At 34.1% G+C, this 16,272-nt stretch overlaps 1 protein-coding gene across 11 annotated transcripts in view; it reads left to right on the forward strand.

Annotated features, from left to right (window-relative positions):
* ZNF644 (zinc finger protein 644) overlaps positions 1-14,881 on the forward strand; it is a 128,729-nt gene extending 113,848 nt beyond the window's left edge. For all 11 annotated transcript variants that reach the window (XM_066376814.1, XM_066376812.1, XM_066376817.1 and 8 more), the window contains 2 exons: positions 12,386-12,488; positions 13,203-14,881. In XM_066376814.1, coding sequence (XP_066232911.1) covers positions 12,386-12,488; positions 13,203-13,395 — 296 coding nt within the window. In that variant the 3' untranslated portion in view covers positions 13,396-14,881. The remainder of the gene's footprint in view (positions 1-12,385; positions 12,489-13,202) is intronic.
* Positions 14,882-16,272: the final 1,391 nt, after the last annotated feature.

A 16,272-nucleotide genomic window follows, 5' to 3' on the forward strand; every position in this document is an offset into this window, starting at 1 on the left:
CCCTGATTTCTTTTATCAATGTTTTATAATTTTCCAAGTACAAGTCTTTAATCTCCTTGGTTAGATTTATTCCTAGGTACTTTATTTTTTTGGTTGCAATGGTAAAGGGGATTGATTCCTTGAGTTCTCTTTCTGACAGTTCATTGTTAGTGTATAAAAATGCCTCTGATTTCTGTGTATTGATTTTATATCCTGCCACCTTGCCGAATTCATTTATCAGGTCTAGTAGTTTTTTGACTGAGACTTTAGGGTTTTCTATATACAATATCATATCATCTGCAAATAATGATAGTTTTACTTCTTCTTTTCCCATTGGGATGCCTTTTATTTCTTTTTCTTGTCTGATTGCTGTGGCTAGGACTTCCAGAACTATGTTGAATAAGAGTGGTGAAAGGGGGCACCCCAGCCTTGTTCCTGATCTTAAGGGGATTGCTTTTAATTTTTGCCCATTGAGTATGATGTTCGCTGTGGGTTTGTCATAGATGGCCTTTATCATGTTGAGGTATGTTCCCTATATTTCCACTTTGCTGAGAGTTTTGATTATGAATGGGTGCTGGACTTTATCAAATGTTTTTTCTGCATCTATTGAAATTATCATGTGGTTTTTCTCCTTTCTTTTGTTTATGTGATGAATCACATTGATTGATTTGCGAATATTGTACCAGCCTTGCCTCCCAAGAATAAATCCCACTTGATCATGGTGTATGATTTTTTTCATATATTGCTGGATCCGGTTTGCTAATATTTTGTTGAGGATTTTTGCATCTCAGTTCATCAGGGATATTGGCTTATAATTTTCTTTTTGTGTGTTGTCTTTGCCTGGTTTTGGAATCAGAATTATGCTTGCCTCATAAAAGGAGTTTGGAAGTCTTCCTTCCTCTTGAATTTTTTGAAATAGCTTGAGAAGGATAGGAGTTAGTTCTTCTTTGAATATTTGGTAGAATTCACTTGTGAAGCCATCAGGCCCAGGACTTTTCTTTTTTGGGAGTTTTTTCATAGCTGTTTGAATCTCATTTGTTGTAATTGGTCTGTTTAGGTTTTCTGATTCTTCCAGATTGATTTTTGGAAGATTATATGATTCAAGGAATTTGTCCATTTCATCTAGGTTGTCTAGTTTTTTGGCGTACATTTCTTCATAGTATTTTCTTACAATATTTTGTATTTCTGTTGTGTCCGTTGTTATTTCTCCACTCTCGTTTCTAATTTTATTTGAGTCCTCTCTCTCTTTTTCTTGGTGAGTCTCGTTAAAGGTTCATCAATCTTGTTTACCTTTTAAAAGAACCAGCTCCTGGTTTTATTGATCCTCTGTATTGTTTCTTTAGCCTCTATGTCATTTATTTCTGCTCTGATCTTTATTATTTCCTTCCTTCTACTAGCTCTGGGCTTTACTTGCTGTTCTTTTTCTAGTTCCTTTAGATTCGGGGTTAAGTTGTTTATTTGAGCTTTTTCTAGCTTCTTGAGGTATGCCTGTAATGCTATAAACTTCCCTCTCAGGACTGCTTTTGCTGTGTCCCATAAATTTTGAGTTGATGTATGCTCATCGTTTGTTTCTAGGAATTTTTTTATTTCTTCTTTGATCTCAATGTTAACCCATTCGTTATCTAATAACGTGCTATTTAGTTTCCAAGTGTTTGAATGTTTTTCCATTTTTCTATTGTGGTTGATTTCTAGTTTAATGCCATTGTGATCAGAGAAAGTGCTTGATATTTCAATCTTCTTAAATTTGTTGAGACCGCTTTTGTGCCCTAACATGTGGTCTGTTCTAGAGAATGTACCATGAGCGCTTGAAAAGAATGTATATTCTGCTGTTTTAGGGTGAAAGGTTCTGAAGATATCTATTAAATCGAGTTGATCTAATATGTCCTTTAAGTCTGCTGTTTCTTTGTTGATTTTCTTTCTTGATGATCTATCTAATGATGTTAATGGGGTATTGAAATCCCCTACTATTATAGTATTGCTGTTGATCTCGCCCTTTAAGCCCATCAAAGTCTGCTTTATATATTTAGCTGCTTCTATATTAGGTGCGTAGATATTTATAATGGTTTTATCTTCCTTTTGGATTGCTCCCTTTATCATTATGTAGTGACCTTCTTTATCTCTAACTATGGCCTTGGTTTTAAAGTCCATTTTGTCTGATATAAGTATTGCTACCCCAGCTTTTTTTTTCATTTCCATTTGTGGGAAATATTTTTTTCCATCCCTTTATCTTCAGTTTGTGTGCATCCTTTGATTTAAGGTGTGTCTCTTGTAGACAGCATATGTATGGGTCCTGTTTTCTTATCCACACAGCTACCCTATGTCTCTTGATTGGATCATTTAATCCATTTACATTTAAAGTTATTACTGATATGTAATTGTTTATTGCCATTTTTTTTCTTTGAAACTGTATTCCTCTTTTGCTATATTCTTTTTTTCCTTTGATCTGTTTACAACAGGTCCTTTAGCATTTCTTGCAGCCTTGGTTTGGTTGCAGTGAATTCCTTGAGGTTTTTTTTGTCTGTAAAGCTTTTTATTTCTCCTTCAATTTTAAATGATAGCCTTGCTGGATAAAGTAGTCTTGGTTGTAGGTTCTTGTACTGCATTACTTTGAATATTTCTTGCCATTCCCTTCTGGCCACAAGTGTTTCTGTTGAGAAGTCAGAAGTCATCCTTATGGGGGCTCCTTTGTAGGTGATAGTCTTTTTTTCTCTAGCAGCTTTTAATATTTTCTCTTTATCATTTAGCTTTGGTATTTTAATTATGATGTGTCTTGGTGTTGGTTTCTTTGGGTTTCTCCCTAATGGAGTTCTCTGTGCTTCCTGAACATGTGTAATGTTTTCCTGCCTTAATTGGGGAAGTTTTCCGCTATAATATGTTTGAACAAAGTCTCTATCCCTTGTTCTTTCTCTTCTTCTTCAGGAACCCCTATGATGCGGATGTTGTTTCTCTTCATGTTGTCACAGAGCTTTCTTAGAGTTTCCTCAGACTTTTTGAGTCTCTTTTCTTTTTTCTGCTCTGCTTCCGTGCCTTTATTTATTGTGTTCTCTAACTCACTGATTCGATTCTCTGCTTCATCCATCCTGCTTTTAATTCCTTCCATTGTATTTTTTATTTCTTTTGTCATTTCTGACTGATTCTTTTTTATTATTTCAATGTCCTTTTTTATATTTGTTATCTCTTTATTTAGGTTTTCGTAATGGCCATCTATGGTTGTTCTGATATCTTTGAGCATCCTAACAATCGTTATTTTAAACTCTGCATCTGGTAATTTGGTTATATCTGATTCTCTTAGGTCTTTTTCTGTGGATTTCTCTTGGTTTATTTGTGTTGTATTTCTCTGCCTCCGCATTTTCTCTTCACGGGAGTGGCTGTGATCACGTGCTTGGGTGCACAAGCGTTGTTGGTGGCCCTGGCCTTTGCCCTGCCCCCGTGTGTGACGTTATGCTCGGTCCTCAGGGCACTGGCGAGCACCTTTGCTGAGCTGCGGGTCTCCGCCTGTTTCCGGGCTTTCGCCTTGCCCTTGCAGGAGGAGCCCACTCAAGGAACCGCTGCTAGCCTTGGCTCTACCGCAGGGCAGGACTGCGTTCCCAAGCTCAGCTCCGTAGCGGAACTCCGCCTCTTCTGGGCTTTTGGCTCCACCCCCGCGGGAGGAGCCCGCTACCAAGTCAGACCGCAAGCCTGGGTTGCACGGGCGGGGCAAGGCTGTGCTCCTCTGCCCTTGCTCAGGGGCTGGTCTCCACCCTTTCCCGGGTTCCCGCCCTTTTCCTGCAGGCTGGATTACAGGCTGCCGGCAGCTGAGCTTGACCGCTTTTGCAGGCCCTCTCCTCCCCTGCCGGGCAAGATTGAGCTCACACCTGAGCCCGGTGATGGCCAGCTGGTTTTCACCCCTGCCAGCAAAACCGCCCTTTTGTCTCTCGCTGTCAGCTGTCCTCCGGCGCGCCCTCAGCCGCGTGGGTGGGGGCGTTGCAGCTCGGACCCCAAGACTCACTACTCTAGACCCAAAAGCTCCCTCCTTCTATGCGACTCTGCTCTGAATGCCGTGGGGGAGCTTGTTTGGCTGCTCTCCTGCTTCCCTTTGCTGGTATTGCTGTTTCCGGGGGAAATATTCCCTTCAGCTTTGGGGAGTGACTCGTCCCAGGGGTTAGGGTGGCTATCTCCCAAAATGCTTCTCCCTGTGCCTCCTAGATTACACTCTCTTCCTGTTACTCTGGTCCCCGTCCCCAGGAGCCCCGGGTGGGTGGTTATGAGAGAGATGTTCTGCGCGGTCCCTTTAAGAAGGATCCTGGGTCTGAGAAATCAGACTCTTTCTCAAAAACAGTATCCCGACTTGTTTCCAGCTAAATACTGTCCTTACGCCTCTTCTGGGCTCTGGGGCTTTGTTCCTGGGACTCAGGACCCTTCCCCCTCTGCTAAACTCACTTTCCGCCACGCGAGTCTCTCCCTGCTGCCGTTCGCTCCGGGGAGCTGGGCAGCCCTCTCCGCGTTTCCCCGTTTCCACTTTTCCTACCAGTCTCTGTGTGGCTTCTTCAGTGTTCCTTGGTTGAAGAGTCCTCTTAGTTTAGTCTAAAGTTGGTTTTTCCAGATGATAGTTCATAAAATTAGTTTGTAATCCACTTTGGTTCTGGGAGGTAGATGTTGGTATGTCTGCCTACTCCAGCGCCATCTTGTCTACCTCTTGACAGTCTTTTCTGACTATCATCTCGTTTTCCTTAACTAGTTCCCTAGCATTCTTCCTGTTGGTTCTATTACTAATTTTTTGAGTTTTGCTTTTCTATATCGTGTTTTGATTTTATCAGTTGACTTAACCTGGATTTTTATATGTTTGGACTTTTTTTAAAATGTGTTTCTATATCCTCAGTTGTATTGTGTTGCTATGGTTTCTATTTTTTTTAATGATTCCTAAGATTAATTATTTGAATGCTATTTATAATCTTGATTATGATATAGTTAGGCCTTATAGTTACAAGGCAATTTCCTGGTCAGAGATAAACACTAAGCAGTTTACTTTAAGTTACTTTATGGAAATAATAAAAAAATACCCAGTTATTCTCTTTTAAAAGGATGTTAGAGCAAGAGGATGGCTTGGTGGAGACTGGTGGTCCCTTATCTAAAAAGTGAAAAAATAGGATTTACTGTTTTCTTTGTTGTGTCTGGAATTTGAGGAATGAGGTTTATTCTTGGTATCCAGTATTTAGAATATATATTTAATTGTGGCCTGAGCTGGAAATTACCTTAGAAGATAACTGGTCAGCACCATGTTTGATTATAGATTGAATTTTAGCTGGAATGTGTAAAGTACTAAAATAAAAAGCCAAATCAGATCTATGTGACACTTAGATTTATTACTATTATAATTATTGTGAGCCCTATCTAAGTTGAATGTGATTATATTAAAGATAATTTTACAGAAATTTTAAAGTAAAAGTGTTGTACTTTCTTAATTTTGTAACCAGAAACAAGTGTTTAATTAGTCCTAAATATGAAATGAAATTTTGAAAATACCAAGAATTTAAGAGATAGAAAGTGTGATTATATTCAGGTAATATTAAGCAAAATGGTTTAAAGCAGATTTCATATTATGTATTGTAATGTTAATACCAGTTTTAGAGTGTCTTAGAAAAGTGTTTGATATTGGTAAGTGCTTATTTTACTTAATAAAAGAGCACACAAGTTCACCCCACTTAGGGAGAAATTTAAAATATTTTTTTCTTACTTGTCACCACAGAAATAATACATTTACTGTTGTAACCAGCTAAGCAACTTGTATTGGGTATTGTTAGCTTTTAGCTTTTGGCAAACTGGAAAAACTAGTTTGTTTCCAATTTCTGTTATATATGTGATAAAGTATCAAATTTATGTTTAACTTTTCCTTTCATATCTTGAAAATACTTGCTCAAAATACTCTTGTACCAGTCATCCCCTCTACTTTGAATTAGCAGACACCTCTGCAAATTGAATGCACTTTTTCTTCTCCCAAGGAGACCCAAGTTTAAATAAAGGCTATCTTCATTTGCTTTCTCTGAACCAAGCATGTGAGTCTGTTGCTACCCTTAATACAACCTCTTACTTTTTATTTGGGGCAAACTCAAGAAACCTGTCTTTTCTAGACTGGTATTTTTAAGCCATAAACTCGTATTTACAGCAAAGGAAATCTGGTTTTCAAATATTTTGTATATCATCCTATTTCAGGTAAAATGTTAAACCATGAAGACTCTAATTAACTTCTCCCTGATTGCTCTGTGATTCTAGGTTAGTGGTGCTGTGTTTTCTGTTGTTTTTGTTCTTTAGTTATTGAGAATGCAAACTGAAAAAAATCACTGAAAGTAACTTAGGGTACTGAAAGAATATCCAACTTTGGAGTGAAACTATCAAGGTAAAATATTGGTGGAAATACATTTTTGAGGTTGCTAATTGTCTATGCTTAATTCTGATTGGTAGGGAACCTTGTTTTTCATAACAATAACCACTTAAACTGCATTACATGTACATTTTGGGAATAGTGACTAGTTTGATTATGGCAGCATATAGCCAGCCAGAAACAAAAAATTAGTATTAGGAGTAGGGGAATTCTTTCCAGTTTTAATGGACTGTATAAGAGTGGGATTTAACAATTGTTCTTCTTAAATAGTTTTTTTTTAATGGGTTAAGAGATTAAGAGGTGGAATTAAGGGCTGGCTGCTTTTTCTCATTTAGGGCAGTGGGTACTCAGTACCCAGAGTTGTCTACATAATTTTCAGGTCCACTGAAAATGTAGCACCCTGTGTTAAAAAAGGTATATATTAAGAATTTCAAGACTGCCACAGCAGAGCATTAAAGTGTAGGACCCTATGCGACATGCACCTGTGAACTGTGTCTTCTATGCACTTTATGTGAAGACAAAAGTGTACGCTGTAGAAAAAAGACTGAGTTTTCAACAATGGCTTTTCCTGAACCATACCCCCATCCCAATGTTATACAAGGTTATGCAGAGTTATACAAGCTAACATGTTTCTTCCTCCTTACCTACTACCCCCCTTTCAAAAAAAATCCATGCTCCTTTTTTAGTTGAGGCTGAAGGAAAGAAAATGCTACTTGCACAGTCTTATATGTTCGGAGCTTATGAACCTTGAATGATTAATGGCACCAACTAGATTTGTTTATTTATCCGTATCACACTGTGTACCTCTTGGAGCTTATGCATCCTTTTTCCTCCTACCACTGCCACTTGCACCTCCACCACCTACTTGTTAATGGCGGTGGAATGAAGGCTTACCTGTTCATGTTATTTTATCCTCACTTTCTTCCTGAATGAGTTCATAGCTGCTATTACCTGCCCACCTTATACAGGCCGATTAAAGAAGAAATTTTCTTCCCTCTAGTAGGGATATTTTATAACTTATTTTGGTTATATATAACCTGGCTATTATATTAAGTTATACTTTATCCCAGAGATGCCAACAGTCAGGAACAAAACAGATAAAATGGGGCTTTCAACTAAATGGCAGGGGAGGATGATTGCAGATGAGAATATTTGGTAGTGAATGTTAATTTTTTTATGATGTGCTTTTTTAACAGATTTTTTTTTGTTTTTTAGATATGGTCAGCATTTTTTAGCAATAAAGAATTTTTTTATTATTAATTTTAATGGGGTGACATTAATAACTCAGGGTACATATGTTCAGAGAAAACATCTCCAGGTTATTTTGACATTTAGTTATGTTGCATACCCATCACCCAAAGTCAAATTGTCTTCTGTCACCTTCTATCTGGTTTTCTTTATGCCCCTCCCCTCCCCCCTCTCCCTCCGTCTTCTCCCCCCCCCCCCCAACTACCACACTCTTGTCCATGTCACTTAGTCTCTTTTTTATGTCCCACCTATGTATGGAATCATGCAGTTCTTAGTTTTTTTCTGATTTACTTATTTCACTCCGTATAATGTTATCAAGATTCATCCATGTTGTTGTAAATGATCCGATATCATCATTTCTTATGGCTGAGTAGTATTCCATAGTGTATATGTACCACATCTTCTTTATCCAGTCATCTATTGAAGGGCTTTTGGGTTGTTTCCATGTCTTGGCCACTGTGAACAATGCTGCAATGCACATGGGGCTGCATGTGTCTTTACATACCAATGTTTTTGAGTTTCGGGGGTATATACCCAGTAGAGGGATTGCTGGGTCATATGGTAATTCTATTTTTAGTTTTTTAGGAACCACCATACTTTCTTCCCTAATGGTTGTATTACTTTACATTCCCACCAACAGTGGATGAGGGTTCCTTTTATCTCCACAGCCTTTCCAACACTTGATATTTATTACCTGTCTTGTTGATAATAGCTAATCTAACAGGTGTGAGGTGGTATCTCATTGTAGTTTTGATTTGCATTTCTCTAATAACCAATGAAGATGAGCATCTTTTCATATATCTGTTGGCCATTTGTATTTCTTCCTGGGATAAGTGTTTGTTCATGTCCTCTTCCCATTTTTTTATTGGATTGTTTGTTTGTTTGTTGAGTTTTATGAGTTCTTTGTATATTTCAGATATTGTGCTTTTTTAACAGATGTTTTTTTAAAAATAAATCCTCATTCTTTTGAGGTCATTTGTGTAGTGAATTAAAAAGAAAAATTTGTTGAAACAATTATTGTATATAATGGGTAATGGGTAGAAAAGTGGAAAGGGCAGAAGGACTTAAATAATGTTACAGCCCAAAGTAAATTTTTTTTATTCTATGTATAAAAGTAAAGAATGTCTCAGAAAATAGTCTTGAATTTGTATCTGTTGTATTGTTTATTGATTTGCTTTTTACTGACCCAGTTTAGTGTTTTAGACACATATATGTTGTTATATTTTGTGACATAGCAATATAGTGTATTTTTGTTTTGTTTTTGAGGGCTTTATAAGTCTATTGTATTTTTCTATTATTCCTACTTGATCAAAATAGCTACTTTACCAAAGGGTATATTCTGAAACTTTTTGTTTATGACCGTACAATTCATTCTTCTTACTAGTAAAATATTCTTAGTAGCAACTTAGATCCTTTATAAGTCAGATAACTGCCATCTTCTGGTTAAAATAGATCACAGATTTTCTGCTACCTTGAATATAGGGACCTTAGGAATATTTGAGTGACTGGGTTTGTTCCTTTCTAAAGAAGCAATACTCAAGAAGAAAATTAAGATTTCCTAAAACTAATCTCTTAATTTTTATAAATTTTATGCTTAGAAACAATGTTAGATTTAAAATACTTTGGCCAAAAATAAAGGTGTGTATATATTTTGTGTTATGACACTAAGAAGTACAATTAAAGGCTTTGTATAATGTTATCTATTTGGCAAATTATTAATGTACACAGCTTTGTTAAACCTTTGGTGGTTATTTGTCACAAGTAAGAATGAGCCCCATTGTAGTAAAACTGAATATGTTAGTGTTGTTCTTTTTTTAAATGTTATAGTGACTCCTGGGACAGTCCAGAATGAAACTGCTTTTCTCTCTAGATATAATAAAACCTGTTTAAATGAAAACATTTGTGTAATGGGCATGTTTGTACATCATCTTTTTTATTTACTGGAACATTTTGTATAAATCATCATTTTTCACATAGAGAATACCATATAGTTGTCCCCTTTGTATGCTTATTCATAATATGTTACTCATTTTTTAACAGATTTTTCTAAATAGTTTAGACAATATTACAACAGTAAAGTTTGGATATTGGTATTAGAAAAAATTGTTCTTATAAAATGTATTCATGTTTTGCTTTCTAAATAAGTGACATTTCAGTGGCTAAGACATTTAAAAATGATCATGGAGAGATTAAGACACTGAAATATATAAGTAAAATTACTAGAGGACCCAGGTTTTTTAATATCTCTTTACTTTATGAACAAACTTCCAAGGATTCCCAATGCATGTGGTTCTCTAAACTTAGTTGGAACCCTGGATCCTGGAGATAATGGTATTTTGGCAGAGTTGTCCTTTTCAAAGTCATACTACCTTCAAATATTAATTACTTCACAACCTTTGGCGTGCTCATTTAAAATTTAGAGCTAATCATTCATCAAAGAATCTAAAATTCAGGATTTCGAGAGTCCATATAACATCAAGTCAGAAAAATTCTTTTTTCCTCTATTATAATCAAAAAATGTTTTTACAGAGTAAACTTGCCCAATTCCATTTTAAAAGTATTATAGCATCTGAATTTAACTTTTGAATACTTTGTGACTAAAAAAACATTCTTTTGCATGCTTTCTTATCACCTTCTGCCTTTCTTCCTCAATTTGTTTTATATACCTAACATTAGCATTCTGTGAACAATTTTTTAAAAGATTGCTATAATGTATTCTATTTTTATCCTACAGTAATTTATTTACATTTTAAAGGGAATTTGAATACAATGGCAATTTTGACAACCAGCAAGTTCAAAAAAGTAAGATTCTACCTGTAATCTTATGAGATACCAAATACCTGCTCTGTGTTATGTAACAGAGACAGGGATTGTATGTGATTTACCTTATGTAAAATTGGAAAAGGGCAGCTGACATCTAGCTTTTGAGTGTCCTAAAATCTTTACTTCTAAGTGTATCAATTGCTTTAAAATTCACTTATATTCAAATTGCTGTTTATCAGTAAAACTAAGAAAAAGATAGTGCTGATTACAAGTACATACTACTTTACTCTTCCAACTGGTTGTGAAGAACCTAGTTTCTACACATAAGCTAGACTGATCAGTGAAGAATATAAGTGTAATGTTAGCAACATATTGATATATTCATTTAAACAAATGATGCAGAGGTGTTCTACATGAATGTTACCTGTATTACATGCTGGTAGAACAAATGTCCATTTATATGCTGTCTAAATGTCAGGTTAAATTACTGGGTTTTCCTTTAGTTTTTACTTCAGAAGTATTTGTTGAGTTGCTATTATGTGCTGGGCTCTTGACTGAGAAAAGCAATGAGAACCTTGTATGAGTTTTTTATTCTAGGTTTTTGTTGAAGCTTTAAATTAGCCATTCTTTAATACTTGTCTTCCTGTGTGTAGTTCTTTTCTTACAAGATTGTTTTTCTGAGGATAAGCAGAGAGATTTTACTTTTAAAGAGGCAGGTGACAAGAAGCAGAAGCCAGTGGCTTGAATGAGATTTAGGCTTCTCATGGTTTTTAATTTTCTATATCACATTTTCATTAGCACTGGCCACTTTACTATAAGGAACTGTGTGTTTACTGGTTTTGTAATAATAGCATCTGTTCTTTTGGATTCTGGACTTTGAAGAACTCATTTCACAGAATCATTGAATAGCCAGTTCCTGTTCTCTCTTACCTAGAATTTTTCCAGGTGATTTCACATAGCAGATTGTGTAACTCTTTTGTTACATTTATTTCCCACCCCCTTGAATCCCAAGATGTAAACTCTTAACCTTCTCTTCCTGCTAACTGACCAGCAGCGCCCTGTAATACTATTATCCCTTTATCCTAAGGAATGGAGTAGTTGCATTCAAAGCCCAATGACATGTTATATCCTGTCTTAATATCTTTTTCCTGTATTAGATTTTGTTGAATAACTAATTGAAGGAAAAGCAATAGAGAGAAAGTTCAAGAACAGTTAGCACTAAAATTTTGATCCACTTTAATATAAAAATCTTGTTTTTCCCTTTTAAATATTTTAAAAATAGCTGTGGAAGAAAATGTAAAATGAAAGCATGTAAAGAATAGTTAACATTAAACTTCTATTCCATTTGTAAACTTACATGAAATAATCTGGATTAATATTTATTTTCCAGAAAATAAAACATATGATTGTAGATGTCATACAGATTGAGTTAAAAAATGAAAATTGAACTTGTTTTGCCCTTTCAAGTGCTATTTATTATTTCAAGTGCTATTTGCCCTTTTAAGAGCTATTTATTATTATAGAATTCAGAATGACTTGCTATACAATTCCTTTTTCACTGAACTTTTTATTACATTTTTTAGGTTTCATTACTATGTTTTTAAAGCTTGTAAGAACTACTAAATGGAGTAGTAATCAAATGCAAACTTAAATAAAAGGTTATAATTTTCCTGGAAATAAGGAAGATTTAACCAGATGTTAAACTGTATGTATGATCAAAACAGAAAATATTACCATTATGATAATTGACCAGGTTAGTAATTTCAAGTTACTTAGTTACATTTTCTCTGTTTCATATGATAAAGCATTATTTGAAAAAGCAGTACAGGAAGTATGTATGTAGATAATATTACTGCTGTTAGAAAACCAGCTGCAAGTTAGTGCATGCTTTAGAAAGTACAAATAAATGCGGGCGCTTCTAACTTGATTTAGATGGTCTTTCCTCTCTAGAAATGCATGTATGTCTGTATGCGTGTATTTATATATATTTCGGAATATATAAGAAATGTTAAGTCTTTCTCTTCTTCTCTTTTTTAGCCTTAGATTGTAAGCAAAAGAAATCAAGGTCAAGGTCTGGAAGCAAGAAGAAAATGCTAACATTACCTCATGGTGCTGACGAGGTTTACATTCTCAGATGCAGGTACATGCCAATATTGACAAATCTGCTTAGTTTCTACAGATTTTTGTGTTGAGATTTATTAGCTATTTTATTAGAGATTTTTTATTTGTTACAAGTTGAATTGTCCACAATTATAAATGAACTTTTAGAGACAAATTTAAAGTCTTATTATCTCAGTTTATAATTGGTATACTTCAATAACTAACGGATCTTTTTTTATTAGCTAACAGCCTCTCTGATACTGTGAACTATAAAAGTAGCTTTTTTTGTTGTTTTATTTATTTGCTTTGTTTGGTTTGATTTTTTTTAGTTGTCTTTAGTTTCTGGGAACATATACTTGTAAATATAGTACACAAATTATTCACACCTCCTTTCCATACTTAACCTTCATGCAATTTAAAGAATTCTAAATTGGGTAAGGGTCTTTTAAAAAGAATGATACATTTTGAAAATATATTTGTTTTAAATGTAGGTGTAAAGACCTTTTATTTAATTTTAACCTAATGTTACCATTTCTACAAATATTAATGGAGTTATTATAACTGTTAAACATATGAATTGGCAGTTTTGATATTATATTAAATAATTTTGACTTTATATGCATTTAGAAACTTTTGTCAAGAACTTTCTCCAATATATGGTAAAATTTACTTCTTATGTTTATGGATTTTATAGGAGTGGTTTTAAATAAAAGAAATTGGTCATGTTAAGACAACTCATCAATTTCTTCTGTAGGTTTTGTGGCCTAGTCTTTCGTGGACCATTGTCTGTTCAGGAAGACTGGATTAAGCACTTACAACGACACATTGTGAACGCTAATCTTCCACGGACTGGAGCTGGCATGGTGGAAGTCACGTCACTATTTAAAAAGCCTGCCTCCATTACAGAAACTTCATTTTCTCTACTAATGGCAGAAGCAGCTTCATAGAACAAGGAAACCTTTTAAATAGCAAATATGAATTGGATGTAAATTTGAAATTCTTTGTCTTTTTTTAAAGCCACATTAAATTATCCGTTTATAAATACTAAAGTGGGGAAAAAAGGGGGAAAGTGAATTACAGTGACATCAGAACAAAACAGTAAGTAGTCTATATATTTTATATAGGATGGAAGATGTTTACTGGGTTTTTTCAGTTAACTGTATTCACACAGTAAAGGATCAGTACATGTAAGCAGTCATTAATATACTGTTGCACATGGATACTTAAAGACAGACTTATTGGAAAATTATGTTTTCTGCAGTGTTACCAGAGTCAAGGTTCTGTTATTCCCCACAAGACTTGCATTGAAAAATAAGATACTATATTTTGTTTGTATGTATTTAGTGTTTTGTATAATACCTGGAACCGCTAACTAAATTTACTCAATTTAGGGCATTAAATATCATGTACTTCATAGATTGAGACTGTTCACTCAAATAGGGCAGAGTAATATTCTATCTAGATGTGTAAGTGTTTTTTTTTAAATCATATGGAATGGTTTTTTTTATACTAAAAAGTGGAGGGAGATTTGTTTAAACAAGTATTTCTAAAAGAAATATGTACATAGTCCTGGAAATTATTTGTGGTAAGGAAATACTCTTTACTCCAGTTGCATTTCTCAGACAATAAAGTGGTGCATCCATGCTACCTCCTACTTTGTCAACAAAGATGCTATTTACCCTTTACATTTTTGTATCATAATAGAATTTAATGTTCTAAAAATATAATGTTCTTTATTGCAAGGCATCCTTTTGTTAACAAATTTGTTTCTTTTTAATGTTTTAAAAATTTGACATGCTTACAGAACAGGTTTGCCTCTTACTTTATTTAACATTGTAGAAATGTAATTAATAAATGATGCTCACTACACAGTTTAGAGTAGGCTTTCTCATTTGTATTCTCTTCCAAAATTGATCAGTAGGAAACTTAATACACCAATTTAAATATTTCTACATATGATGAGAATGTTTACAATTTAAATTTTAGAACTTGTTTTGGATGTGATTATATGTACAAAAATTGTGTAACACTATGCTTATGCTAAGGACAGACATAACAGAATTACTGAAATAAATGTGCTGTGAGGAATGGAAAATATGGTGCAGATGTCTTGGTCATGATAAATCGTGATTCTTCTTTTAAACTTTTTCCAAAAACAAATTAGTTCTCTTAATCTGAAATCAGATTCCTTTACAATAATAACAGTTTTTGTATGCAAGCACCATTTTTTTTATTTCATGTAGTACGGCTAATACTATAGATGAAACAAGGATATGCATTGATACTTTTCTTTGTATGTAAATAAAGTTTAAAACATTAAAATAAGGAGTATTTTGGTAGAGTATATACATACCTCACTGCCAGTGAAAATGCTTTCCTATGGTTTATCTCCTTACCAGAAAAATCTCTAAATAAAAAGAGACTTAAAGAAAATTATAATGTGTATAGTGTGAAGCATTTCTTATTTTTATCACTGATGGAAATGGTCCACTTGAGGTTGTGTTTCATTTGATTTAAACTGTTTATACTTAACAGGTTACTTTATTCACATACCTTATTTGTGAAATTAGGGAAGTTGGACTGAATGGATCATTCAAGGGTCTCTTGCTCCCTGGGGTTTACTGAATAAGGGAAAAGCACTTGTAAGTTATTTTCATTTTTCAAAATGCCTAATAAGAACTGTGTATATTTTTGTAAAGATGAGACTAAAATATCAAATTACTTTTGACTAAAAATATACCAAATCTGTATATACTAGTTGTCTCTTACCAAGGAAGTTTCATTGATAGTTATATATGAGTGTGTGTGTGTGTGTGTGTTGTGTGTGTGTTTAAACTGGAAGGCATACTACATAGCAAGCAGAGTTCAGAAGTTTAAGAAAAAAGATTCCCGATGAGAAGACTGGCAGTCACTAGAGCTTTAAGCTCTAAGTTTTATAGTTCTATGATTTTTATCTTGTGCTGACTATAAAGATGTAGGAATACAAGAAAAATGGGTAATTTAATCACAAGTTTTGTAAACAGACCTAGATTAAACTTTTATGTCAGACTATATTTAAAATAATTATTTTTCTTTCTAGATATAAACAATAAAAATTTAATTTAGAAACACTAAACTTAGAGGTATTTCTGAAAAGTAAATTAGATAAAGAACATTTTTTTAGTAAAGATACTTGGGTTACAAAATTTTAAAAACATTTTAGGAGCCTGGCTGGGTAGCCCAGTTGGTTAGAGTGTCGTCTCAATATGCCAAGGTTGCGGGCCACATAGAACATTCTACCAGTGAATGCATAAATAAGAGGAACAACCAATTGGTGTTTCTCTCTCTCTCTCTCTCTCTCTCTCTCTTTCCCTTTCTCTTTCTCTCTTTCTAAAATCAATCAAATAAAAATTTATTTTGGAAAAAAAGTTTATTTTTATGTTGGGCAACTAAAAAGTTAATGATATGTTGTCATTTGTCTTCTACTGTAAAATACCATCTACAGTTAGGCTTTTCTGTCAAATTGTGGCTTGATTCAGGATTGCCTAAATTCCTTTTATCATTGCCTGAGATAGTTCAGCTGTTTTAATATTAAAGCTTTTTTAAAAATCTGGTTTAAAGTGTTGATTTATTTAATAGCATCAAAACAAATGCTTCTTTAGAATATATTAGAACCGTGATATAGCTAATCTATTAACATCTCTATTTTAGATTTCACATATTAAATATGGGTTAGAGTTTTTCAGTAGTAATTCAATAGACAAACTTCTCGGGAACTGTACATTTCAAACATTCAAAAGATAGCTTTGATTTTTCTGTTCTTCATAGGAAAGAGTAATATGTTT

The sequence above is a fragment of the Saccopteryx leptura genome, chromosome 3, assembly GCF_036850995.1.
Source record: "Saccopteryx leptura isolate mSacLep1 chromosome 3, mSacLep1_pri_phased_curated, whole genome shotgun sequence".
In the NCBI taxonomy this organism is placed as follows: domain Eukaryota; kingdom Metazoa; phylum Chordata; class Mammalia; order Chiroptera; family Emballonuridae; genus Saccopteryx; species Saccopteryx leptura.